The sequence below is a fragment of the Trichechus manatus genome, unplaced genomic scaffold, assembly GCF_000243295.1.
Source record: "Trichechus manatus latirostris isolate Lorelei unplaced genomic scaffold, TriManLat1.0 scaffold00067, whole genome shotgun sequence".
In the NCBI taxonomy this organism is placed as follows: Eukaryota; Metazoa; Chordata; class Mammalia; order Sirenia; family Trichechidae; genus Trichechus; species Trichechus manatus.
In genome coordinates this window covers 4,742,682-4,770,542 of record NW_004444003.1, presented here as the reverse complement: position 1 = coordinate 4,770,542, position 27,861 = coordinate 4,742,682, and the positions used below count along the sequence as shown (strand labels likewise).

At 41.5% G+C, this 27,861-nt stretch overlaps 1 protein-coding gene across 1 annotated transcript in view; it reads left to right on the top strand.

Annotated features, from left to right (window-relative positions):
* The window catches only part of CAMK1D (calcium/calmodulin dependent protein kinase ID), a 550,843-nt gene that overhangs the window by 182,197 nt on the left and 340,785 nt on the right, over positions 1-27,861 (top strand). The window contains exon 2 of the mRNA XM_004379682.2: positions 26,452-26,583. Coding sequence (XP_004379739.1) covers positions 26,452-26,583 — 132 coding nt within the window. The remainder of the gene's footprint in view (positions 1-26,451; positions 26,584-27,861) is intronic.

Genomic DNA, 27,861 nt, shown 5'->3' with positions numbered 1-27,861 from the left:
TTTTTTTGATATGTTGCTGAATTCTATTGGCTAGAATTTTGTTGAGAATTTTTTCGTCAATGATCATGATGGATATTGGTCTGTAATTTTCTTTTTTTGTGGTGTCTCTGCCTGAGTTTGGTATGAGGGTTATGCTGGCTTCATAGAATGAGTTTGGGAGTATTCCATCCTTTCCTGTGCTCTGAAATACCTTTAGTAGTAGTGGTGTTAACTCTTATCTGAAAGTTTGGTAGAATTCTCCAGTGAAACCATCCAAGCCAGGGCTTTTTTTTTGTTGGCAGTTTTTTAATAACCTTTTCAATCTCTTCTTTTGTTACAGGTTTATTTAGTTGTTCCACCTCTGTTTTTGTTAGTTTAGGTAGGTAGTGAGTTTCTAGAAATTTGTCCATTTCCTCTAGGTTTTCAAATTCGTTAGAGTACAGTTTTTCATGGTATTCTGTTATGATTCTTTTAATTTCAGTTGGGTCTGCTGTGATATCACCCATTTCATTTATATGGGTCATTTGCTTCCTCTCCTGTGTTTCTTTTGTCAGTTTGGCCAATGGTTTATTAATTTTGTTGATCTTTTCGAAGAACCAGCTTTTGGTCTTGTTAACTCTTTCAATTGATTTTCTATTGTCTGTTTTCATTTAATTGTGCTCTAATGCTTATTATTTTCTGTCTTCTGGCACCTGAGGGCTTCTTTTGCTGCTCTCTTTCTTCTTGTTCGAGTTGTAGGGTTAATGTTTTGATTTTGGCCCTTTCTTTGTTTGGATGTATGTATTTATTCCTATAATCTGACCTGTGAGTGCTTTTTTTTTTCCTGTATACTGAATGCTTATTTATTTAATATGAGATAGAGAATATTTTTTTGAGAGATGCTGCTATAAATCTGAGGCGGTGCCCTCCACTCATTCACACCACCTTCCAGGCCCTTGAAGTATTTACATTTGTGACCCCCGGGCCCAACAGAGGCAGAGATTGTGGGTTATTTTTAGTGGCCATTTGCCAGGGACATCATTCCCCCACTCCCTGAGAGCCCCGTCTGGACTCTCAGGCCCACCTACTCGTTGGCCTGACCAAGTTGCTTCTAGTTCTGCAATTTGCCCTTTTCTCCCTCTCTCTCTTCTCACCAAGTGTTAACCTGGAAAACTCATTTCTCCCTCCTGACCATTTTTTCCACCTTGTCTAGTAAATTCAGCCTTTAGAGATCAGCTTGTTGTTGTTGCTAGTTGCTGTCGAGTTGGCTTCGACTCATGGCAACCTCAAGTACAACAAAAGGAAATATTGCCCAGTCCCGCACCATCTTCATGGTCGTTGGTGTGTTTGAGTCCATTGTTGTGGCTCTTATGTCAGTCCATCTCAAGGAGGGTTTCCCTCATTTTCATTGGCCCTCCACTTTACCAAACAGGGTGTCCTTTTCTAGTGATTGGTCTTTCCTGAGGACACATCCAGAGTAAGACTTTCCGTTCTCGATTCTAAGGAACATTCTGGTTGTATTCCCATTCTTTGTGATATTATCCATGAGCTTAGCTTAGATCTTGCTGGTTCTAGAAATCTTTCCCAAACCTAGATTTAAGGACCCCATAACCCCCAGGACTGCCTCCTCCTGGCACTTGGCACATGCTATTGTGTTTGCCTGTTTGCTTGTCTGTCTGTCTTAGTAGGCTGTAAGTTGTGTAAGGACAGAGCCCAGGTCTGCCTCACTCGCCACTGGTCCCCAGCTCTGAACCCAGAACCTGGTGCAGAGCAGGCCCATTCTGAACACACTTGTTACCCCATGGGCAGGAAGCTTTCTGCTAGGGCAGTTGACCACAGGTTGGTTGGCCATGAGCAGTGAGCACTGCTTTTGCTGTGTCCCAAAGGTTGTGGTATGATGTGTTTTCATTCTTGTTTGATTCTGTGAATTTCTTTATTCCATCCTAAATTTTCTTCTATAACCCAGTAGTTTTTGAGCAAGATTTTGTTCATTTTCCACGTGTCTGATTTTTTTTTTCCCTTGCTTTTTCTGTTATTTGTTTCTACTTTTATGGCTTTATCATCAAAAAAGATGCTTTGTAATATTTCGATGCTTTGGATTCTGTTAAAGCTTGTGTCTTAGTCATCTAGTGCTGCTCTAACAGAAATACTGCAAGTGGATGGCTTTAACAAAGAGAAGTTTATTCTCTCACAGTCTAGTAGGCTACAAGTCCAAATTCAGGGCGTCAGCTCTAGAGGAATGCTTTGTCTTTCGGCTCTGAAGGAAGGTCTGTGTGATCAATCTTCCCTTGGTCTGGGAGCTTCTCTGCACAGGAACTTCAGTCCAAAGCACGCACTCTGCTCCCGGCACTGTTTCCTTGGTGGTATGAGGTTTCCATGTGTCTCTGCTCGCTTCTGTCTTTTATATGTCAAAAGAGATTGGCTTAAGAAGCTATCCAATCTTGTATACCTCATCAGTATAACTGCCGCTAAACCGTCTTATTAGATCATAGTGATTGAATGTACAACACATAAGGAAATCACATCAGATTACAAAATGGTACACAATTATATAATACTGGGAATCATGACCCAGCCAAGTTGACAGATATTTTGGGGGGACACAGTTCAATGCATGACAGCTTGCTTTATGGCCTAATGTGTGGTCTGTTCTGGAGAATGTTCCATGTATGTTGGAAAAGAAAGTATACTTGGCTGCTGTTGGGTTGAGTGTTCTGTATATGTCTATGAGAGCAAGTTGGTTGCTTATGGCAATCAGATATTTTCATGTCTTTACTGAGCTTCTTTCTGGATGTTCTGTCCTTCCCCAAAAGTGGTGTGTTAAAGTCTCCTACTATTATTGTGGAGCTGTCTATCTGTCTTTTCAGTGCTGTTACAGTTTGTTTTATGTACTTTGGAGCCCTGTCGTTGGGCGCATAAATATTTATTATAGTTATATCTTCCTGGGGTCTTGACCCTTTAATCATTATATAGTGTCCTTCCCTATCCTTTGTGGTGGATTTTACTTTAAAGTCTATTTTGTCAGAGATTAATAGTGCCACTCCTGCTCTTTTTTGAGTGTTGTTTGCTTGATATATTTTTTTTCCATCCTTTGAGTTTTAGTTTGTTTGTGTCTTTAAGTTTAAGGTGTATCTTTTGTAGGCAGCATATAGATGAATCTTGTTCCATTCTTCCACTCTCTGTCTCTTTATTGGTGCATTTAGTCCATTTACAGTCAGCATAATTATTGATAGGTATGAGTTTAGTGCTGTCATTTCGATGTCTTTTTTTGTGTGTTGTTGACAATTTCTTTGTTCCACTTAATTTCTGTGCTGAGTCATTTTTCTTGATGTATTTTCTTTTCATCTTTTTCATTGCTGTTGATTTTGTATTTGCTGTCTTTATATTTTTCTTGTTTATTTTGATGTGTAGGATTGTTAGTTTCCTTTTTGGTTACCTTAATATTTACCCCTATTTTTCTACATTTAAACCAGTCATTTATTTCTTTATATCGCCTTGATTTCCTCTCCATATGAAAAATCGATGTCTATATTTTTTAGTCCCTCATTTTGTTTTAATGTTGTCATCTTTCACATATTGACATCTGTTTCCCTATTTTCAGTGTTTTAGCTTTGATTTATTTTTGTGACTTCCCTATCTAGGTTGATATCTGTGTGCTCTGTCCTGTGTCCTAGTCTTGAATTGTTATCTGATGTTATTGATTTTCTAACCGGAGAACTCCCTTTAGTATTTCTTGTAATTTTGGTTTGGTTTTTGCAAATTCCCTAAACTTCTGTTTATCTGGAAATGCCCTAATGATGCCATCATATTTGAGAGACAGTTTTGCTGGATATATAATTGTTGGCTGGCAGTTTTTTTCCTTCAAGACTTTGTATGTGTCGTCCCATTGCCTTCTTGCCTGCATGGTTTCTGCTGAGTAGTCAGCGCTTAGTCTTGTTGACTCTCCTTTGTAGATGACTTTTCTTTTATCCCTAGCTGCTCTTAAAATTCTCTCTTTGGTTTTGACAAGTTTGATTATAATATGTCTTGGTGACTTTCTTTTAGGATCTACCTTGTGTGGTGTTCGATGAGCATCTTGGTTAGATATCTTGTCATCTTTCACAATATCAGGGAAGTTTCCTGCCAAGAAATTTTCAAGAATTATCTCTGTATTTTCTATTATCCCCATCCCCCGCTCTGGTACTCCAATCACTCATAGGTAATTCTTCTTGATAGAGTCCCACGTAATTCTTATGGTTTCTTCATTTTTTAAAATTCTTTTATCTGATTTTTCTTCAAATAAGTTGGTGTCAAGTGCTTTATATTCAATCTCACTAATTCTGACTTCTGTTGCCTCAATTCTGCTCTTAAGCCTTTCTATTGAGTTGTCTAATTCTGAAATTTTATTGTTAATATTCTTCATTTCTGATTGTTGTCTCTCTGTGGATTCTTGCAGCCTGTTAAGTTTGTCATTATGTGCTTCTCTAATCTTCTTAAGTTCCTCTATTGCTTGGTCTGTGTTTTGCCTAATGTCCTTCCTGATCTCTTGAAGAATTCTGTATATTAATCTTTTGTATTCGGCCTCCAGTAATTCCAAGAAATTATCTTCCTCTGGGAAATTTTTTGGTTGTTTACTTTGGGAGCTTTCTGAAGCCATCTTTGTCTGCCTGTTTATGTGATTTGATAGTGACTGTTGTCTCCGAACCATCAATAAGTTATTATATTTATTTATTTTATGTTTGCTTACTGTGTCCTAGCTTCTTGTTTTTTTTTGTTTTGATATGCCCAAATAGGCTGCTTGTGTGAGCTAGCCTGATCACTGGCACCCCTGAAGGTCCAAAGTCCTGCCACCAGGTGGCCAGACCTGCCAGTAAGTATGTGAGCCCAGGAGTCCACCCACTCCTCCTGTATAGATTCAGCTCAGGTGTCCAGGTAGTTGGCCACTAAGTGTGTGGTGCAGGCTCACTTACAGTCCTAGACAGGCATGAGTTATTGGTGTAGGCACAAGCATCTGGCTGCAGCAGGGGCTCACACGCTGAGCAAGGAAGGGCGCCAATGGCTACCCCCGAGTGTCTGGGGGGAAAGCATATTCCTGTTCCCTAGAGTGCATAGGCAGGTGGGTTTTGCAGCCTGACTATGGGCACCCAGTGCTTTTGGCTATAAGGACTGGGGGGCACCACTTATTCTTGGGCCCCTGTCGCAGGTGGCTAGGTGACATGGGTGGAGCCACCAGTCCTCAGGCCCCTGATGTGGGTAGGTGAAGACCCCACTAAATGGGCAGAGCAGTGTCAAATGTCACTTACCTTCCACTTCACAGCTGAAACAGTTGAAGTTAGACTTCAGGTATATACCCTGTTGTACTGTGGTAATGAGGGCCTACGCTGTTGAAATGGGCCCACAGAAGTCTCTGCAGGGGGAAAGGCACTCAAAGTCTGTGGACCGCTTATGCCTTTGCCTAGGCAAAGGAGCTGTGCCTACTCTGAGTTCCTGACTTAGGGGAGCTGGCAGATTATTTTTTCCCCTCTTTGTTAATTTGTTCTTTCTCCAAGCCCAGGAGAATGGCTCAGGGTGTCTGATGGGTCCTACTTCTGGTCCAGGGGACTCAGCAATCACTGAAGCCATCCTGGACCCAATGCAGAGCAGACAGGGGGGCGGTAAAAGGGAGAGAGGTTTTTCCCATAGGAGGGTGTTTTTGATCTGTGTGGTAGGCCAGATGCAAGTACTTTCAGTGATTGAGGGCTGCTTCTCACTTGTTCTGGATGGCCAAGTAGACTCTCTGCCGCTGGGTCTTTCCTGATGTGGACTATGCCTCCTGAGCGCCGCTGCTTGCCTCACGGCGCACCATGAGCTGATCCGGCCTGAAGGGCTCCAGCTCCTGCCAGGTCCTTTCTGGCAACTCCTCGCTGCTTCCTAACTGTCTTTCCCTCCCCCTGCCACTCAGTCTGATTCCTAACTTTGCCTTTGAAGTTCAGGGCTTCTAGATTGTCATATCGATTCACTTGTTTTTTTTGGGTCTTTGTTGTAAGAGGGACCACTGGAAGTGCCTGACTACTCCGCCATCTTGACGCTGCCTCCAGCTGCCATAGCTCTTAACCACTGTGCCACCAGGGCTCACCTCAGGCCCTTGCATTTTTGGTCTTGCCTCCTGGAAAATGCTTCTTCTACATCTGCTTATGGTTGTCTTCCTTGTTCCACTTAATCCTCAGCAAAAGGCCTTCTCTGGTCCCCTGTCTATAATTGTACATACTATTTAAAAAAAAATTATTGCAGTAAAGTATATGTAACATAAAATTTGCCATTTTAACCGTACAATTTACGGCATTAATTACATTCACAGCGTTGTGCAACCATTACCACCATCTATTTCCAAAACATTTTCAACACCTCAAAAAGAAGCTCCATACCCATGAAGCAATAACTCATTATCCCCTCTGTTCCCCCAGGCCCTGGTAACCTCTAATCTATTTTATGTGCCTATAGATTTGTCTGTTCTAGATATTTCATGTAAGTGGAATCATATATTTGTCCTTTTGTGTCTGGCATCTTTTACTTAGAATAATGTTTTCAGGGTTAATCCATATCGTACCATGTATCAGAATTCATTCCTTTTTATGGCTAAATAATATTCCATTGTATGTATGTCCCACATTTTCTTTATCAGTTCATCAGTTGATAGACACTTGGATTGGTTCCACATTTTGGCTATTGTGAATAATGCTGCTATGAACATTGGTGTACAAGTATCTGCTTGTGTTCCTGTTTTCAATTCTTCTGTGTATATACCCAGGAGTGGAATTGCTGGGATATAGTGGCACAGTGGTTAAGAGCTTGACTACTAATCAAAAGGTCAGCAGTTTGAATCCACCAGCTGCTTCTTAAAAACCCTATGGAGTAGTTCTGCTCTACCCTATAAGGTCACTATGAGCTGGAATCTACTGAACGGCAGTGAGTTTGTTTTTTTTTTTTTGGTTATGGTAATTCTATGTTTAACTTTTTGAGGATGTGTACATATTATTATTTTTTACCCTTGTTTATTTTTCTTTATAGCTCTGACCAGCACCTGACATATATTTGTTTAATCAGCCTCTTTTCCCACTGGCATGTAAGCTCCATAGGGCAGAAACCTTGTTCCATTTACCTCAATAGCTCAATATAATAGTGCTCAGTACACGTTTGTTGAGTAATGTCCTGAGCTGTTTATCCCCTGCTGTCTCATAATGTGTGACCTGCTCACCAAGGCACCAGCAGGGCGAGGGGATATCTTGACACTCTCCTGCTGCACCTCTAGGAAACCATGCAAAGTGGAAGTGCTACGGGTGCAATCAACAGCGGTGTGTAGCCATGTTTCTTTGAAAGTTCAGTTGATCTTCACAAGGCCAGAGCTAACTCATTTTTAAACTATGAGAGTTTCCAGTTTCATTAAGGGCTTACTGCTGAGCAGGTGCTAATGGCTTCAGGTGGCACGCTTCCAGGAAATATACTTGGTTCTGGTGTGGATGTCAGTAGATATGTAGCTTAACCCAAAGAAGTGGCTCTGTTGATGGGCTAGGAGCCCTGGTGGCATAGTGGTTAAGTGCTCAGCTGCAAATCTGCAAAGGTTGGTGATTAATCCCACCAGCTGCTTGCCCTGTGGGAGAGAGATATGGCAGTCTGCTCCCGTAAAGATTACAGCTTTAGAAACTGTATGGGGCAGTGTCCTACAGGGTCACTATGAGTCAGAATTGACTTGTCGGCAACAGGTTTGAGGGGCTATAAAGTACCTTAATAGGCCAGTTTGGGGAAGTATGTTTTGGTCAGGCAAACCTTTTGGAATGCTGTAAATTACCCTGCCCAGGCATCTCATTGCCTCTGGGAAGGCCCTGTTTTAGCTTTCATAAATCACAGAGCAGCTCATCTGTGAATAGTGCAATGTCAAGGAAAGAGAATCACGGAGCTTCTAACCTGGCTCATTTTGCCTTGCACAGTGTGGGCAGTGGTGGTTCAGTGGTAGAATTCTTGCCTTCCGTGTGGAAGACCTGGGTTTGCTTCCTGGCCAGTACCTCATGAGCAGTCATCACTTGTCTGTCATTGGAAGCTTACGTGTTGCTATGATGTTGAATGGGTTTTGGCAGAATTTCCAGACCAAGATGGACTAGGAAGAAAGGCCTGTGATCTACTTCTGAAAATCAGGTAATGGAAGCCCAGTGGATTGCAGTTGTCCAATGGCACAGGACTAGGCAGCATTTTGTTCTCTTGATCGTGGGGTTGCTGTGAATTGGGGGCTGACTCGACAGCAGCTAACAACAACAACCTTGCATGGGGAGAAAAACAGATGTGTTACTCTGCTAACACTGTGTGTCTAGGCTCTGATTGAAAGGGTGCTTGGCTGGGGAGAAGCTGTGTGGCCTGGGTCTGGGGCTGCAGGCCTTTTCGGGATTCAGAGCATTCAGGCCACAGTTCTTATCCTTGGTGAGGGCGGAGTAGCCCTTATGTTCATTTCCACTGTCTCTGTGATGGGTAGTAATTTCCATGGCCAAGTAAGTGAGACAAGCCAAGTGAACTTCCATGCTTGCATGCTCTGGCCTTCATTTTGCATGTAATGGTCTGGTCTCAGGGAATGACCTCTTGTTTCTGTAGGTAGCCACAAGGCAGATTTACTCTTTTCTTTGGCCAGAGATAATACAGTCATCAGCACCTCACAGTAAATTGATTCATAGTTTGTATGTGCATGATTGAATGGCGGATAAAGCTTTACACTAAGACTATAAAGCCTATGGAGAAATGGACTTTTCCTTCAGCTGGGACAATCTTAATCTGATTATGTTGTAGGAAATGGGAGAACCTGTCAATTGCATTTGAAGATTAAAGTGGCTCTAGGAATCAGGAAATAAATAATAAGATGTGTGGGCAGTTCAGAATTAGCAGGAGGGGCAACATAAAGGACCACTCTTGAGTCTACCGAGTATTTATACTTTTGAAAAGAATGAAAGGTATCATGTAGACTTTTAAGACATAAAGGCTATAAGGAGGGGGCCTAATTCTAAAACACTGAGGAGTAGCTTTGGAATGCATACAGAAGGTCCAACTTAAAGATTTTTCTACACTGTTCATTAGTAGAGGGTATGGGTTCATGGAAGTAGGAGGGAAGAGAACCTTCCACCTTCAGACCTTGGGACTGAAGTAGATAAATACTGTAAGAAACTTAGAAGGAAGCTAAAGTTGTTAGGGCTCCATTTAAGTGTTCTCTCTTCAAGAAAATGTCAGTGAATTTACCCATCACAGCCCAGACTGCCATTGACACAGTATGGATGAGAATTTGGACAGTATTTTTTGAAAAATTACAGTGGAAAAAAAATGACCTCTGTACTCCACCAACTTGTCTTACTTACTTAACTATTGCTAGAGAGGTGGCATGGTTTAAAACTGAAAGAACATGATTTTGGAATCAAATCAGGGTTAGAATCTCAGTTCACTACCTTATTAGCAAATTTTTAACCTCTCTGAACCTCAGTTTTCTTCGCTGTAAAGTGGATATAATAATGTTAACCAACAGGATTGTTGGTAGACTTGGAAAATGGTGATCAATTAATCCAAACCACTGCTGTCGAGTCAGTTCTGATTCATAGTTACCCCATAGGGTTTCCAATGCTGTAAATCTCTATGGAAGCAGACTGCCACATCTTTCTCCCACGGAGCTGGTGGTGGTTTTGAACTGCTGACCTTCCGATTAGTAGTCGATTGCTTTAACCACTGCGCCACCAGGGCTCGTTTTATCAATTGATAGCAGGCTTTTAATCAATAGTATCGATGTTGATGATGGTGATGATGATTATCTAGGTTAGGAAAACTTCATTCTTCGCACAGTAAGTTGCCTTCCTGTGGGAAGGAATTGGTTTTCTGTACTCCAACTCTCTATATACAAGGAAGTGCAGAATAGAAGCTTCCATTTTGATTAAGTTCTTTCTACAGCCTTGTTTATGGAACTATCCAAAGTGAAGTTCAGTGACCAAAAGGAGTGCAGGAAAGTTCATCTGGTTCATGTAGGGAGATTTAGCCAGTTACGAAGCAATCACTTACTAAAGTATGAAGAAGGAGAACAGCATTTTCAAGGTGAAAATATAGAAGGTATTTTTTTTATATCAGCCAGTAGCATAAACAGGGAAAACGTTTGCCATGAATGAATTTAGTGCATGGCAAAGATGTATCAGTTTGACATAGAGGACACGTACCTGTTTCTGTTCAAAATTATGTAAAAGAACACAGAAAATTGCCTAAAACGCATATGATTGGACTGAGAATTCTAGGTTGTTCATCAGCTCTGTTCATTTGACTCGTTTGTTCAAAACCTTATGCTTTCTTACTGCCTGCGTGTTAAGTGCGGACTCTTCGATCTGATAGTCAAAATGTGCACAGTGTGGTCCCCAGCTACCTTTCCAGTAGAAGCATCCCATCAGCCCATCAAACCTGGGCTTGAATCCTGGCATCTCCAGCTGTGAAGTTTTGACAGGTTCTTGAATCTTGATGAGTACAGTTTTTCATCTGTAATTTAGGGATACATAATAATAATAAGGATTTGTATTAGTTTCCTATTGGTGCTGTAGCAAATTACTTAAAGCAACACACTTATTATCTTATGGTTCTGGTCAGAAGTTCAAAAATGGGCCATATAGGCCTAAAATCAAGGTGCTGGCAGGGTTGTGCTCCTTCTGGAGGTTCTAGGGGAGACTGTGTTCCTTGACTTGGTGAGATTTCAAGAGGTGCCCGAATTCCTTGACTCGTGGCCCCCTTCCAGCAATGGTATCATTCTGGCCTCTGCTTCTTCATCACATCTCCTTCTCTGACTCTAGTCCTCCTGTTGTTGTTGTTGTTAGGTGTTGTCAAGTTGGTTCCCACTAATAGCGACCCAGTGTACAACAGAACGAACCACTGCCCGGTCCTTTGCGATCCTTACAGTCATTGCTATGTTTGAGCCCATTGTTGCAGCCACTGTGTCAGTCCATCTCGTTAAGGGTTCTACTTCCCCTTATAGGACCCTTGTGATTACAATGGACCCAGCTGGATAATCCAGGACAATCTCCCATTTCAAAGACCTTAAGCTAATTACATCTGCAGAATCCTTTTTGCCAAGTAAGGTAACATATTTACAGGTTCTTCTGGGGATTAGGATATAGACATCTTTGGGGGCTATTGTTCTGCCTACTAGGAGTCCTGGTGGCACAATGGTTAAGCACTCAGCTGTTAACTGAAAGGTTAGGTGGTTCTAACCCACCCAGTGTCTCTGCAGGAGAAAGAGCTGGTGATCTGCTTCCGTAAAGATTACAGCCTAGAAAACCCCATGGGTCAGTTTTACTCTGTCACATGGGGTTGCTTTGAGTCGAAATCAACTCGATAGTATCTGTAATGGATTGAATTGTGTCCCCCAAAAATGTGTGTCAAATTGACTAGGCCATGATTCTCAACATTGTGATTGTCCATTTTGTGATCTGATGTAATTATCCTATGTGTTGTAAATCCTAACCTCTATGATGTTAATGAGGCAGGATTAGAGACACTTATGTTAATGGGGCAGGACACAATCTACAGGGTTAGGTTGTATTTTGAGTCAATCTCTTTTGAGATACGAAGGAGAGAAGAGAGCAGAAAGGAGAGGGGACCTCCTACCACCAAGAAAGAAGAGCCGGGAGTGGAGCGTGTCCTTTGGACTGGGGATTCTTGTGCTGAGAAACTCCTAGACCCAGGGGAAGATTGATGACAGGGATCTTCTCCCAGAGCTGACAGGGAGAGAAATCCTTCCCCTGGAGCTGGCGCCCTGAATACATACTTCAAGCTGTGAGAGAATAAACTTCTGTTTGTTAAAGCCATCCATTTGTGGTATTCCTGTTATTGCGGCACTAGATGACTAAGACGGCACCTAATGACAACATTCTGTCTACTACAGGATTCTATAGTGTTGTTGTGAGTACAAACGAGATATTATATATAAAGTTTTAGCCTTGTGCTTTGCCCAGTAAATCATTCCTCTCTTCCCTACACTCTCTTCACATGTATACCATCTGCCTTATTCAGACAGGTCCACTGGCCTGGGAACACGTTCTACTTTTGTTGCCTTACCTTTCTTAACTTTCTTCTATCTTCCCTTTTACTTTTGTCTGTTGAAACATACTTGTCCTTCAGGGGCCATTTCAAATTCCCCCTTTTCCATGAATGAATTCCCTAGTGTTATTTATGAATGATCTCTTTGAAGAATAGTTTTTCTTCAAAAAGTTCTTGAACTTCTTCACCTGCGAAGATGTCTGAGGTAATTGTGAACCAAGTTTAGAGGGCTGAATAACCAGTTCGTACCAACCTTATTTAGATAAGTTATCCATGCAACCCAAAGGGTAAACTGGGCTACATAATAGGATTGTTATTGACAGCTCATCAGTGAGGTATAGGTAGTCAGTTAATCCAACTAAAATATCTAGTGCTATTGTTAGCTGCCATTCAGTTGACTCCAACTCACGGTGAACCCCATGCACAACAGAACAAAACATTGCCTGATCCTGCGCCATCTTCATGATTATTGGTATGCTTGAGTCCATTGTTGCAGCCACTGTGTATGTTGAATGCCTTCCAACCTGGGTATCTCATCTTCCAGCACTATATTGGGCAATATTCTGTTTTGATTTTTAAAGTTCTTAACTGGCTAATTTTCAGAAGTAGAACAATAGGCTTTTCTTCCTAGTCTTTTTAGTCTGGAAACTCTACTGAAACCTGTCCACCATGGGTGACCCAGCTGCCATTTGAAGAACCAGTGGCATAGCTTCCAGCATCATAGCAACATGCAAACCACCACAGTATGACAAACTGTTAGATGGGTGGTGGAAAATATCTAGTACAAGACTTTAGTTTGTTGGATAGACTTTGCATTGATAGTTCTCATTTTTTCCAAAATTTTCTCCACTTTATTAATTGATTTTTAATGGAAAAAATAGTATATGTTCATAGTCAAATAGGTGAAAAGTAAGTCTCCTTAACCACAACCCATTCTTATGCCCTCAGACCCTCTCCCTAACACTGTTAATTGTTTGTTATGTAGTTTTCCAGGGATCGTGTGTGTGTGTGTGTGTGTGTGTGTGTGTGTGTGTCTTATACAAGTGAGAGAATAATATACACATTGATCTGTGCCTTTATTATTTTTTTACTTAATACATCTTGGGAATAATCCCACATCAGTATATAAATCTACATAATTATTTTAAGTGACTGGATAGTACTCTATTGTATTTTTAGACCATAATTTACTTAACCTGTCCCCTATGGATGCATATTTAAGATATTTCCAGTGTTTTATTATTTCAAACTTTTATTGATTTTTTTTATACCAGCTTATTGATAGGCCTCTTATTTTCTGTATTCAGAGGGACAGCAAAATGTCCCTTTAATGTAGTAATTATTATACTCATAAAGACTATGTTGGTATATATATATTTTTTTATGAAGGAGCTTGAAAAACTAATTAGAGTATATTTATGTGTGAGTTTGGCTGGCATGGAGCTTAGAGGAATTTACTTTCAAATTACCTGTTGCTACATCTTCTCTGAACAAAAGTTAAATAAGCTTAAAGGAGTGATTAAAACAGGTGCCCTCCAGAGGATCCCAGTGAGTGAGATTGGCCATCTGATGGATAGTCAGCTGTGATTAATCGTAAATATCCTGGCCCATCTCAGCTTCGGGATTATGATTTTGCCCACCATTTGATGATGATGTCTGCCAGTGCCTAGGCAGGCTAGGTTCAGCATTAGCAGGACATTGGATCTTCACAGCAGCCACAGAAGGGGGACATGAGCGTCTCTACCATGCGGGTTATGAGTGAGAGAGGGGAGGGCTTCTCAGAAGAGCCCAGCTCTGTAGGGACAGATCTTCGTCAAACAGGAGATCTGTGAAGACGGCAATGAGATGTACCACCTAGGGGGTCTGCATAACTGATGAAGAAAGGTGAAATAGGTAGAATATACCATATTTTTATGCAAATAACATGCGAGCGGTATTTCTTATTTTTATTTTTTTGCGAATTTTGCAACCTCATTGCACATTGTTTTCCTAGGCCCCCTATGAGCATTATATGTGTGGGCGCATTATTTGCAAAAAAAATATGATGCTGGGAGCTCCAGTATGATCCAAGTCATTACCTTTATCATCTGAGTAAAATATACCCTTGCAACAAATGTGTATATGGTCCACACGGACACATGATGTGTCTTTTAGTGTTACTAGCCTTTTAAACTGTGGCTACAATGAGACTTTGTAATTCCCAAAGAACTGAATCTTCTATTCTGTCACCACCTCAAAAAAACAGGCTTCCATTAATGCTGTCTGTTGTTGCGCTAAGAAAAAATGGCTGACTCACTTGGGTTCCATATATCAACCTTTAGCAGATAACTCGAGAAGTGCAGGTATAAAGTATGGGATCCTGTCAGGAAAGGGAAGCGGAAAAAATTGTAGTATGAATAAATGTAAATGTAAATGAAGCATATTCTTTAAATTATGGCAGCATGCATTCATCTAGAGTTTATTTGTCCTCTGCATTTGGATCAGTGAAGCTGTTAACAGTAAAGATTGAGAGCCACAGAAAATCCTTAAGGAACCAAAGATGTCACAAGCAATGACTGTGCCAGTGTTCTGATAACCTTCCCATTGTTATAACCCAAACCTGCTCCAGTGGTTTTAGATGCAGGAATGTACTCAGAATGAGGATTGATCCGGGCAAAAATCGTATGAATATTTAAGAACGTCTCATCATAGTTCTTAAGCTATTATGGAAGGTTGTTTGTCATTGTGGAATTCACTGGTTAAAGAGGAACATGGGAATTTTTCAGTGGAACACAATTGCTATTTTGAGTAAGTCTCCCTGTTCCTAATCATCAGTTTACTAAAGTTAAGGATATGTCTCTAATTTGAATGGGTTGGTGAGGCACTGGTCCAAATTAATAAGAGCTTCAGTTATAGATATTTTTTTAAGAAATGGAATTTTAATACTTTAAGCCCAAGCATCAACACAAACTAACATATGGCTTACTATGTAATTGCCAAGTAGAGAGTTTTAGAAGACACGGTTTAATGAATAGATGTTATATCTAAATTGGATACCAGTTTTCATGCATGTGTATTTGTTCTTCAAGTGTGTGAAAGCAAGACTTCTCTTTTTGCTACATTTGCTTGGCAGAGCGTTATTGTTTCAGATTGGGCATGGTTTTCCTTCAGTCAGTAAGCTGAATTAACACTACAAAATGTGGTGTGTGAATTAACCAGAACCAGTAACCAGTTGCTGTTGGGTCGATTCCAACCAATAGTGACCCCATGTGTGCAGAGTAGAACTGTGCTCCATAAGGTTTTCAATGGCTATGATCTTTCAGAAGTAGATCGCCAGGACTTTCTTTCGAGCGCCTTTGGGTGAGTTCAAACTGCCAACCTTTCTGTTAGTAGTCAGGTGCTTAACTGTTTGTGCCACCCAGGGACACCTGTGTGAATTTGTGAAGATTTCTAACTAAAGATGCTACCAGAAAGAGTTAATGTAACTTTAAAAAGTGCCATTATTTGTCCCTGGATTCTTGCTTAGCCATTGAGAGAATCTGATTGCACTACTGTCATTATCCAGTTGGATTCTCTGGGGTCAGTACGACTATTGTTAGGGTTTGCAGGTGGTTTTTCCATTTTAAGAATCGATTCCACTCTGGAACAATAGATCTAAAAGGCATTTGTCTTTTTTTGGGGATTTTCTAAAGCCAAATATCACCAACTTCATTTTTTTCTGTCTAGGTTTTTGCCATTTTCTTCACTAGCTCTTAACATCGTACTGGCCTGACACTGGGGAAAATAGTATGCTTAATAGGAAAGAACTTTTTAATTTATTGTATGAAGCCTGGGGGTAATGTCTGCTAGCCCAGTTCCACTGTACAGTAAGGCAGTAGGCTGGAGGCTATACTGTTAATAAAGTTAATAACACAATCAGTCTGATTTGTATGCAGAATGACTGAAAAGCAGGAGAAGGCAATGATCCAGTAATAGCTGACTCTAAGTTAATAGGGCAGATCATTTTAGCACTATCTGATTATTTCTTGGTCTAATTTGGGATGGATATAATTTTACTGAGTGGTTGGTTTCATGCGCTGTCATGAGTCAAAAAGGCAGCCCTTGAATTCCTGATTCTTGTTGAAAATCAGAAGAGTCTTTTTGAGGTTCCACCAATTCAATTTCACTAACATTTATGAAACACCTAAAATTTGCAAGTCACAGTATGTTGTTTGGAGGCTAAATTTTTGTCCATTTTGTGATTAAATAGTTCTTGCAAGCAAAAAGAATTTATTTTTAAATTATGGGCACTTTCAACAGTCAACGTGTGTCCTACTCTTTTTAGAAGATATGATATTTAGTGGCGGCAGCGGTGGTTCGGCAATAGAATTCTTGCCTTCCATGGGGGAGACCTGGGTTTGATTCTCAGCCAGTGGGTAGTGCAAATGGCTAATAGACTCAGCTTCTAACCAAACAAAAGGTTGGAGGTTGGAGTCCACCCAGAGGTACCTCAGAAGAAAGACCTGGCCATCTACTTCAGAAAAATTAGCCATTGAAAACCCTATAGAACACAGTTCTACTCTGACACACCTAGGGTTGCCATGAGTCAGAGTCAACTCGACAGCAACTGGCTTATCTGGTATTTGTTCTTGACAGTGTTAGGATGGGGATTATTAGAAATTGGGAAAACAGAATCCATAGATTCTTGGTTTTGCTTTTTTAGCAGTAATTGGTAGTGGGTAGGTAGGTTAGTCAGCACATGTCTGGGCTTGGCTTAGCTCTGAGTTCTGATCCCAATATACAGCTGCAGATCTGGAGTTAACCGTGCCCTAAATGGCTCTATGAATTTTTTGACAACTGGAAGGTAAATGTCTATCTGAAATTTGCAAAGCACTTAAATGTCTGCTTTCAGCCAGTGTATCCTCAGGCACGTGGATTTTGTTCTGCTTTTTCAGCAACTCAGGAAGGAAAGGAATTACTAGAACTCAGTCCCACTTCTTTTCTTTGCCCTCCCATTGGTCGGTTGGAGTTCTGATCATTTCACTCATAGAGGGCTGGGTGTATACCTTCTGGGATGGGCTTTATAACATGTCTACCATACCTGGTTGGTGCAAACGCTTCAAGTGCTTGGCTGCTGACAGAAAGGTTAGCAGTTCAAGTCCCCCCAGAAGCTCCTCAGAAGAAAGGCCTAGTGATCTACTTTTGAAAAGTCAGCCATTGAAAACCCTATGGAGCACAGTTCAACTTTGACACACATGGGGTTGCCATGAGGTTGGCATGAGTTGTAATTGACTCCAGGGCAGCTGTTAAGTCAATCATAGGCATACAAACAGATAATATGCTTGGCTGCTAACTGAAAGGTTGGCAGTTCAAGTCCATGCAGAAGTGTCTCAGAAGACCTGGTGATTTACTTAAAAAAAAAAAAAAAAAGCCATTGGAAACCCTATGGAACACAATTGTACTTTGACACACATGAAGTTGCCATGAGTCGGAATCAACTCAGTGGCAACTGGTTAGTGGACCATAATAACCCCAGAAATTATTTCTTAAAACTGACTAGATAAAGCAAAACAAAACAGCCTTCTTTTAGAGCCATCATTTATGAAGTCAGAGGCATAAGTAGTTGTTCCAAATTCTTCAGTTTGTATAGAAAATGTGACATTTCTCTTTAGTTTTGGAAATTCAGTTCTCAAAAGATTATTTCCTCCTGGGTGCCTGGTTTACAATTAGAGTAAGCTGCCACCAGCTGATGGTTTGATTTTCTTTGAAATGTGGAAGAAAAGGGGGAGGGATTCAACTTCTGTAATTTTTATAGCGTATCTTCAGGTACAGAAAATATTTAGCATTTCAAGAATAACTTTTTGTTTGACCTTTCCTGTAATTTGTCACAGAGATTTGATTTAGTTGGAAACCCATTGTGTTCTTTTAAGAAGACAGTGGTTTTCTTTATAATTCAGATAAACATCTTGTCACAACCTGAAGAAATGCAATTTTCAAAACACTGGAATTTTTATTTCTCCCATGATTATGTATTTTCTGATGTTCTTTCATCTCTATAAAAATCTGCCCTCCTCTCTTTCCTACGTGGGGTATATACTTATTTAACCAGTATGAAGATTTATGGGGACAAATATATCATAAATTAACAAATTTAATATTCTTGCCAGTCAAGACAAACAGTGATCTCAGGATTATTCAACTGTAGAATATTATTTAAGAATTCAGGGACATAAGTGCATGGTATAAAATATATCAGGAAAGACTCAAAGAATTTTTATGCTTCAAGAGAAATCTTTGAGGTTGTTTTTGCATGGGCTTGCATAGAAATTTAGAGGAATACGTCATGAAGGCAGAAAGTGACAGTACTATTTTTCCTCAACATTGAATGGAAGGATATTAGAGTATGTCACTTTTTTGGCAGATCTCAAAAAAACTAAACCAGTTACCATTGAATTGACTCTGACTCGTGATGACCCCAGGTTGTCAGAGTAGAACTGTGCTCCATAGGGTTTTCAATGGCTGATTTTTTGGAAATAGATCACCAGGCCTTTCTTCTGAGTGCAGACCTACAGCATAGGAGAAATATGGAAAGCTTGCTAGGGGATCAGAAGAGCCCCAAATAATGCTGATCATCAAAACTGCCTTGGGCACAAGTTGGTACTAAGCACTATTAGTTTCCCAGAGCTGCCATAACAAAATATCACAAACTGGGTGGCTTATAACAATAGAAATTATTGTCTCACAGTTCTGAAGCTAAGATTCCTAATCAACCTATAGTCAGGGCCATGCTCGCTCTGAAGTCTCTAAGAGAAGATTTTTTCTTGACTCTCCCAGCTTCTTATATCAGGATTCCTTGCTTATAGATGCACCTTCATATGGCCACCCTTCCTGTGTCTGTCTCTCTATGTGTCTTCTCCTCTTTTATAAGGACACCACTCAGATTTGATTAGGGTCCACGCTACTCCAATAAGACCTCATGTTAACGTAACTGATGACATCTTCAAAGACACTCTTCCCAAACAAGGTCATGTTCACAGGTACCAGGGGACAGGATTTCAGCATATCTTTTTTGGAGACACAGTTCAATCCATTACACACTGTTAGGTGTGGAGGCACAAAGAAGAATGGCATTCAACCCCTCTCACACAGGCAAGCACATAAAGGAACACAATGAATGTATCAGTGTGGTAAGGTAGGTCTAAGCCAATTACGCAGGCTGAGTGGTAGGCAATTGAGAAAGTCTTCAGAGGGGGAAACACACAACCTCTGGGACCTTAAAAAATGAGTAGAATTTTGCCAAAATGAAAGAGAAAGGAATGACATTCAAGGAAAGGGGAGAGCTTGGACAAAGGCCAGTGGCGTGAAAAGGCATAGGCATTTTGGGAAACTGCCAGTTGACTGATGTCAATTGGGCTGAGGTGAAGTGTGTGTGGTGGGGAAAGACGGCTGTAGAGGGAGATGAACCTGCAGTGTTGGGGCTAGGTTGGGCCGGGCTTTGAATGCCTTTGATAATTCGCAAAGGAGTTTAAACTTTATCCTATAGACATGAAACCTCAAAGATTGAAGTAGGGTAACAACATAATCACCTCTTTGTTTCAGAAAACTAATTCCAGTAGCAGGTAGCTTGCTGGCAGCGGAGGCAAGTCGTTTCCTACTTATAATGACCCCGTGTAACAGAGTAGAACTGTTTCATAAGATTGTTTTGGCTGTAATTGTTACATCTTTGTGGAAGCAGATCACCAGGTCTTTCTCCCATGGAGCTGGTGGGTGGGTTTGAACCACCAACCTTTCAATTAGCAGCCAAGCACTTAACTGTTGGTGCCAGCAGAGCTCCTTTAGACTGGTGAGGGAGTCACAGAAATAGTCCAGAGGAGAAATAGCGAGAACTTGAACCACGGCAGCAGTGTAGGGACGGAAGAACAGAAGGGCATTTGAGTTTTATCAGTGGAAAACTTGAATGTACTTAGTGATGGAAATGAGAGAGAGAGAGAGAAGAGTAAAATAGACAGGTTTCTAGGCTGGGTTACTGGATCGGAGGAAATGAGAAAGAATATAAGAGAGAAGTTTTGGGATGAAGATAATGTGTTTTACTTTGGTTATGATACGCATGAGAGGCTGGCCGGGGGGTCCATCTAGAGAGGCCTATTGGTGGTTGGGAAGATGAGATTTACACATGAGAGAGACTAACATAGAGAAATGTTAGGGGGCCATAAGGATATACGTGAAGGTTGAAGCCATGAGGGTATAGGTGAACAACTGAGATTTCCCAGAGGGAGGACATAGACTAGGAAGACGAGAGGGCTGGGAATGTAAGCTTGGGGGTCATTGACATTTGAAGGGAGGAGGAGCAGGTGGAGACTGAGAGAAAATGGGCATAAAGGTGGAAGAAGTGAACTGTGTGAGGAAACCAAGATGAGGAGAATTTTAGGAGAGAGGAGGTCAAGGACGTCAGGGTTACACAGAATATCAATAGGATGAGCATTGAGAAACCACTGGGCCCAGCCAGCCTGGTTCCAGTCACGTGGTGCAGGTGGGGATTGGGGGGAGGTCAGATGGCAGAGAGCAGAACAGGGCGTGGGTGCCAGGCTAGTGCCGGCCACCATTCAGACTCCTCTCTCAAGATCCAAGTGTAATTCTGTCTGGCTGGAGCGTGCTACCATCCATTTTTGACTTCCAGTACAATGTTCGTATTTCACAGTCGATTTAGTGTGACCTGCTTTGACCTCCTTGTATTTTTAAAAACTTTGTTGTTACTCTTTGTCCCTGCTTTTGCTCCTAGGAATTTATTTTCTTGAGTTGTCTGAAGGTTTTACGTGCTCAGATAATTTTCCGTGCTGTCTTCCTTCCTGCCAGGTGGCCCCCCTCCCGCCCTGTCTACCTCCTTCTTTCCCTTTCTCTCTCTCTCACATACACACAGATATACAAATCACTTTGTTGTGTAATTACATTGAAAGTGCCCAAACTATTCATTCATGAGGGTTTTTTTTTTTTTTTTAAATTAGCTTTCTTGAATGGGGGAACGTCTTCACATGATTTCTGTTTATTGGAAGAGCAGTAACAATTTATGCTAATCTTAACTTTCTAAGAAGACCAGAGAGAGCCCTTTGCGTTTGGAAAGCTGAGAGGAGGTAACCGCACATTGCTAGGCTAATGATAAAGTGAGGTCGATTTGCACACTCAGGGTGTGATGGCAGCTCACCCACACACAGGGTCTGACCCCCATTGCCTTCACGTTCAAGGCTGTGTGGGTAGCACTGTATATATCAGACCAGCATTGAAAACAGCCTTGGAGGGGTTAGGAAACCTAGGCTTTATTTTCTGACCCATATCACCTATGCAGCTGAGCCTCAGTTTTCTCATCTGTATGAACAGTGAACCTCATGAACTTCAAGAATGAACAGTCTGGGCACTTTCAGTGTGATTACACAAACAGTCACCTCTCTGCATTCTTCTTGGGGTTGCTGTAAGAAGTGGATTAGTTGATATACGCCAAACCGATTGCCATTGAGTTGACCCAGACTCAATGTCGACCACATGTGTGTCAGAGTAGAACTGTATTCCCTAGAGTTTTCAACGGCTGATTTATTGGAAGTAGATCACCAAGTGCCTCCGGGTGGACTCGAATCTCCAGCCTTTTGGTTAGCGCCAAGTCATTACACATTTGCACCACCCAGTGACTCCAATATATGTCAAACTGCTTTTTAAATATCAGGTGGTACACATCAATTGGTACCCTACAATATTCATGTGATTTCTCTCTCCTTTAGAGAGGTAATAAGTAAAAAGATTTATCAAATATTTTCAGTGTATCCATCCCCAGACAGAGCCACTGATTGAGTAGAACCGAGTGGACTTCCAGTCTGAGAGAATGCGACTGTAGCTTTGACTTTGAGGCTGTACTCAGGAACTGTTTGTTGATGGAGTTCTCTGGAATCATGGGCGGCCTTGGCCATCTGGGGCCTGCCCTGGGCCCTTTCATAGGTGCCTTGTGGTCTTGCTCGTTTTGTCAAGGCCCTGACTGCTTAGCTCAGGAAGCCTGGTGCAAGCCTGTGCTCCACTTTGCTGCTCTCACCTGGGGTCACACATAGTCCCTCCCTTCCACGGTCAGGGACAAAGGCAGAGAATCCCTTGGTCTCACATTGGTGTTAACTTCCTGCAGCAGCCTAGCAGAAATGGCTGTGATTGAGACCTCTCGGTCCACTTACTGTTCTCTCACCGGGCAAAGGGTCATTTCATGCGGAAAACAACTTGTTTTCCACAGAGGGAATTATCCATGGAGCCAGGGAAGCTCTTTTTTCTTATAGGTTCTTCTTCATCTTCTTTTTTTTTTTTTCCCCCACATGCACCATTTAGTGACATTGATTACAGTCTTCAAGTTGTGCAATCATTCTCACCCTCCATTCTGAGTTGTTAACATAAACTCATTAATATAAATAAAGTCACTGTCCCATAAGGTTCCCATCCAGTCTTTCAAGTTGCTGTTGTCAATTTGATCCCATATCAAGATAGTTCTTAAAGGGTTCTTATAGTTTCTTTTTGTTTTTATTGAGGCCTCTTTTAATCAAAGCATCTCCTCTGTGTTGGCAAGAGTCTGTTATCACCCATGCAGATTCTGAGGAGGGAGGAGCCTGGTTGGATGCAAAGTGGAGTGAGAGAGGGAGAGGTCTGAGAGCCGTTCTAGGACCAAGCCCTGGTGGCTTGGCCACTGCTGTTAAAGGGCTTCTACTCCTTCTGAAAAAAGGACTTAATAAATCCAACAGACTGAAGCGTGAAAACACCATAGTGTCCTCAACATCAGGGACCAAAGTGACAAATAGTGAAACTGCAAATGAAGGAGTATAATATCTGGTATACAGTCACCCATGGCACTAGAAACCTGGTCTTTCCTCTAATGTATTTTTGTCTAGTATAATCCTTGTTCCCCTCCTTGGAGCACATATCTACTTGTTCAGGGTCTTCTTCCATCTCAGAACTCTCATCATGAGGGGAATCCACCTTGGTCTATCCCTGAGATAGAGGGAAGTTCATAGGCTCAGGATTGTTCTTTGAAGTTGTTGCAAATTGTGGTTTTCTTTGGTGAAAGCAGTTGGCAGTATCCAAGTGTCTTAGTTACTTAGGGCTGCTGTAACAAAAACACCTCAAGTGGGTGGTTTTAAAGAACAGAAATTTATTTTCTCACAGTTCTGGAGGTTAAACGTCCAAATCAAGGTTTTGGCTTTGTCAGTTCCTTCTCTGAGCCTCTCTCCTAGTTTCTGGTGACTGCTGATGTTCCTTGGCATTCCTTGGTGTCTGTCTCCCCACTGTGTGTGTCTCTGTGTCTATTCTGCTCTTTTTATAACTCGGAAGTGGTTAGGTTTAGGACCTGCCTTACGCTGGTATGGCCTCATTAACATAACAAAAGAAAACTCCCATTTCCAAATAGGATCATATTTACAAGTACAGGGATTAGGATTTGAACACATATGATTTGAGGGACACAATTCAATCCCTAACGTCAAGTGTCATCGGGAATGTCTGATTCCACATATCTCTCTGTGATAGCTCTGTTGTGAGCATTATTTATTTATATTTCATCATTGCTATTGTAAAATACTAGTTCTGGGTTTAGACTCTTTGTGAAAGCATGTGGTATTCTGAGGGGAGAATCCTACTCAACCAATAATTTTGTGGATTTGGGCAGAAAATCTTTATTCTGACATTTTCCATTCAGTTAGTTTGTAGAATTGCCATCTTTTGCCCCTCAGGTTTGTATAATTAGTTACAGACCTTGAAGAGAGATGAGCTTCTCTCATAAGAGTTAATGTTCCAGTAGGAACATTCTCCTGAAGATTCACAGTTAATTGTCCTAAGTGGGAATGAATTCTTCTCTCTGGAAAGGATTTTAAAAATATATATTTTTCTTCCTTTGATCTGTGACAGATTGTGTGTCACTGTCGGGGAAGGAAAGGGAGGGAAAATTATACTCTCCTTTCTTAGGCATCTCTTTGATATTGACTGAAGAAAATGAGCCCTCAGGCTCTGGTATTGGAATGACATTGGCACCTCAGTGCTTTGCTTTTGACACAGGAAGAGTTCATCTCTAATCCCTAATTGTGTAGCAGTCTGTTATTTTTAAATTGTGGTAAAAATGTACATAACAGAACATTTGCCAACTCAACAAGTTTTGCATGTATAATTCAGTGACATTGATTACAGTCTTCATGTTCTGCTACCATTGTCCCTGTCCTTTTCCAATTTATTCCACCACCATTGATATAACCTCAGTGCCCCCTAAACAATAATTTCCTCTTTCTCCCTCCCTCCCACCCCTAGTAACCATTAATAAGCTTTGGTTTGTATATATTTGCCTATTTTATATAAGTGAGCTCATACTGTATTTGTCCTTTTTTGACTGACTTATTTCACACAGCCTAATGTTTTCAAGATTCATCCATGTTGTAGCATATGTCAGGACTCCACTGCTCTTTATAGAGGCCATGTTTAGTGTGCCACCTGTGCCTTGTGGGATTTTATTTTAAAATAAACAGAGAAACACTCAGATTTGTTATGTATAAACTCATTTAGTTTATCGCAAGGTAATCAGGGCAGAGCGTAGAGGTGAAGCCCCAAGACCTAGAGTATCAGGGTAGGGTAGAGTTAGTCTGATAATTAAAGTCCAAATTTTTAGCCTTCAGGTGTTTACCATTAACGAGTCATCTTGGGAGGAAGGCTTGGCCGATGGCTTGTCCTCTGGGGAGGTCCCTTGTAGCTGGAGTCCGAGATTGGTGGCGGCAGGACAGAACCTCCTATAGAGCCACCAGCAAAAGCCTGAGTCTTTGGAGACGGTCAGAGACTTGACTGATAGTGTTGTTCTGCCTTGCTCTCATTGGGAAAGCAAAAGCCTAGGATCTTTGTGTGGTTTAGTCTCTCTGGTCTTGTATGGTGAGGGTCTATTAGGGGTTGTCTAGCTTACATTGTATCAGGGTAACTTGCACCATAGATTCATGATCAGGGGTGTCTTAATTTAGATCAGCTAAGGGCTATGCCACACCATATCACAGCCAAGCAGTTGTCTACAGCAAGGTAGCTTATTACAGTATTAGAAATTGTTTATGACAGAGAAGTTGTTTTGTCTTAGGTTGTTTACAGCTTAACATTATCATTACATGTTTCACACATATGTGATTTGAGATCACTACATTATAAGCATACATCACCACCTGTAAACTGAGTTTCTCTATGTTTTTGGTCTCTCTGAGGAAATCAGAGGCACTCCAAGAAGTCTAGCGACAGGCAATGATTCAGTGGGTCATGGTGCTTCCCTTGGCCCATATGCACAGAACCCAAGTTGCTGAGGGTCTGGAGTGGGCCATTGAGGAGCTGGGTTTTGTTGCAGAGTCCTCAGGGACATTCTAAGGAGCCCTGGTGGCACAACAGTTAAGCGCTTGGCTGCTAACCGAAAGGTTGGTGGTTCAAACACACTGAGTGGTTTGAACCCTCCCAGTGGCTGTGTGGGACAAAGACCTGGCAATCTACTCCCGTAAAGATTACAGCCTAGAAAACCCTATGGGGCAGTTCTGCTCGTGTCATATGGGGTCGCTGTGAGTCAAAATCAACTTGATGGCACTTAATCACCACCACCACCATAACAACAGGGATGCTGTGCTCCCAGCCAAAGCACAGGACCCAGGTGCCTGCCGGCCAGTAGGAGGTGACAAGGTGCGGTCAGGAGGCAAGCACTGAAGAGCTGGCTCTGGGCTTGCTGACCATAGGGCGCCTCTCAGGCCAGAGAAAAGGACTCTAGTCCCATGTGCCCTGGTTAAGTGTTCAGTTTGCTGCTCTGCCCTTGCTGAGTTAAACCCATATTCTCAAGCTGGCACGTCTCCCCACTCAGGCATCAGTGCTGTGTGGGTTTTTTGTTTGGTTGGTTTAAAAAGAAACATACTGCTTATTGAAGACTTGCATACCCCTGCCAATTAATTACCCTGTGTCAATACCATGTGTTACACCAACTCACACTGTAATTACATTCTTACCTATTGTGAGAATTAATTAAATGTTTGTAAAGTGCACTGAAATTTCTTTGAATGAAAGGGCCTGTGTGGAATCTTGAAATGTTGGTATTACTTTCTAGTCTACCTGGGGAGCAGTGGAGGCACTAACACCTTCAGATGGATAAGTCTTTCTCTGCGCGAAAATTTTCTAGGAGTGTTTGGTTTGCTCCCAAGTGACTGTTACCAAGCTGTCCAGCAGGGGTGGTGGGTGGCCCAGGGAGGTGGTCAAACTCGTGTAGACACCCACGTGTCCCTTTGCACAAGGGCATATTTGCATGCATGTAATATCTTTGCATAAAGAAGTTTGGTAGGCGTGATGCTGGATGAAAAGTAGCTGCAATGTTTGCTATTATGCCCCCCATTATTATTACTGAAACTTGGGAGGTGCTGCCATGAAACCAAAAAACTCCGAACTCTTAAGCTGCTTTTCTTTTTCCCTCTTTGTTCACAGTGGGGCATTTTCTGAGGTGGTTTTAGCGGAAGAGAAGGCAACTGGGAAACTCTTTGCCGTCAAGTGCATCCCTAAGAAGGCGCTGAAGGGCAAAGAAAGCAGCATAGAGAATGAGATCGCCGTGCTGAGAAAGTAAGTGCCGGGCTGGATGGGCCCCCTGCTCTGACCACTTGTGCACTGATTGTCTGGTCCCTTACCCAGTGGAATGAGTGGCCTGCCTGGAGGCCGGCTTCACAGAGGTCAAAATGGGACAAGAATGCTGGCCTGGAGCTAGGGGGTGGGCACTACTAACCTGGCTGACATTTACATGGGATTTTTACAGCACTTTTCATATATATTACCTCATATAACATTTGTGGCAGTTATTTGAGTTAGTTATTACTTCAAAAAGAGCACAAAAATCAGGCAGACTTTAAAAAAAAATTTATTGTAGTAAAATATAAAGAATGTAAAATTTTGCTGTTTTTGACCGTTTTTAAGTGTACAATTCAGTGACATTAATTACATTCACAATGTTGTACAACCATCACCACCCTCTATTTCCACAACATTTTCATCACCTCAAACAGATACTCCATGGGTTCTATATTGGGTTATCAAATAGCAATAATTCCTCAATTCTCCATTCCCCCCAGCCCCTGGCAACCTCTCATCTACTTTCTGTCTCTTGGAATTTGCTTCTTCTAGGTATCTTCTATAAGTGGAATCATATAATATTTTCCTTTTTGTGTCTGACTTCTTTCACTTACCGTGTTTTCTAGGTTCATCCATTTTGTAACATGTATCAGAACTTCATTCCTTTTTGTGGCTGAATAATATTCCATTGTATGGATACAGGACATTTTGTTTATCCATTCATATGTTGTTAGATGAATTTTATTTTTGTTCCTCATATGTAATAGGACAAATAAGAATCTTTCCCCCTGCAGTATAATGACACATGAAGAACCATTTTCATCTTGCTGAATTCACCCAAAAGATGATCTGTCATTAGTGTGGCGTCCAGCCCTTCTCTCCCATCGTCATTATTTTATTTTTTATTTATTTTTATTGTTGAAGTTTAAATGAAGTTTACATTTCAAGTTACTCTCCCATACAAAAATTTATACATTCATTGTTATGTGACCATAATTGCTCTCCCTTGCTGTGACAGCACACTCCTCCCCTTTCCACCCGTTTCCACATGTCCATTCAACCAGCTCCTGACCCTCTCTGCCTTCCCATCTCACCCCCTGACAGAAGCTGCCCATTTAGTGTCTTGTATCTACTTGAGCTAAGAGGCACACTCCTCATGAGTATCACTTTATTCCACAGTGTCCAGTCCAATCCCTGTCTGAAGAGTTGGCCTCGGAAATTGTTTTAGTTCTGGGCTGATAGAGAATCCAGGGGCCATGCTTTCAGGGTTCCTCC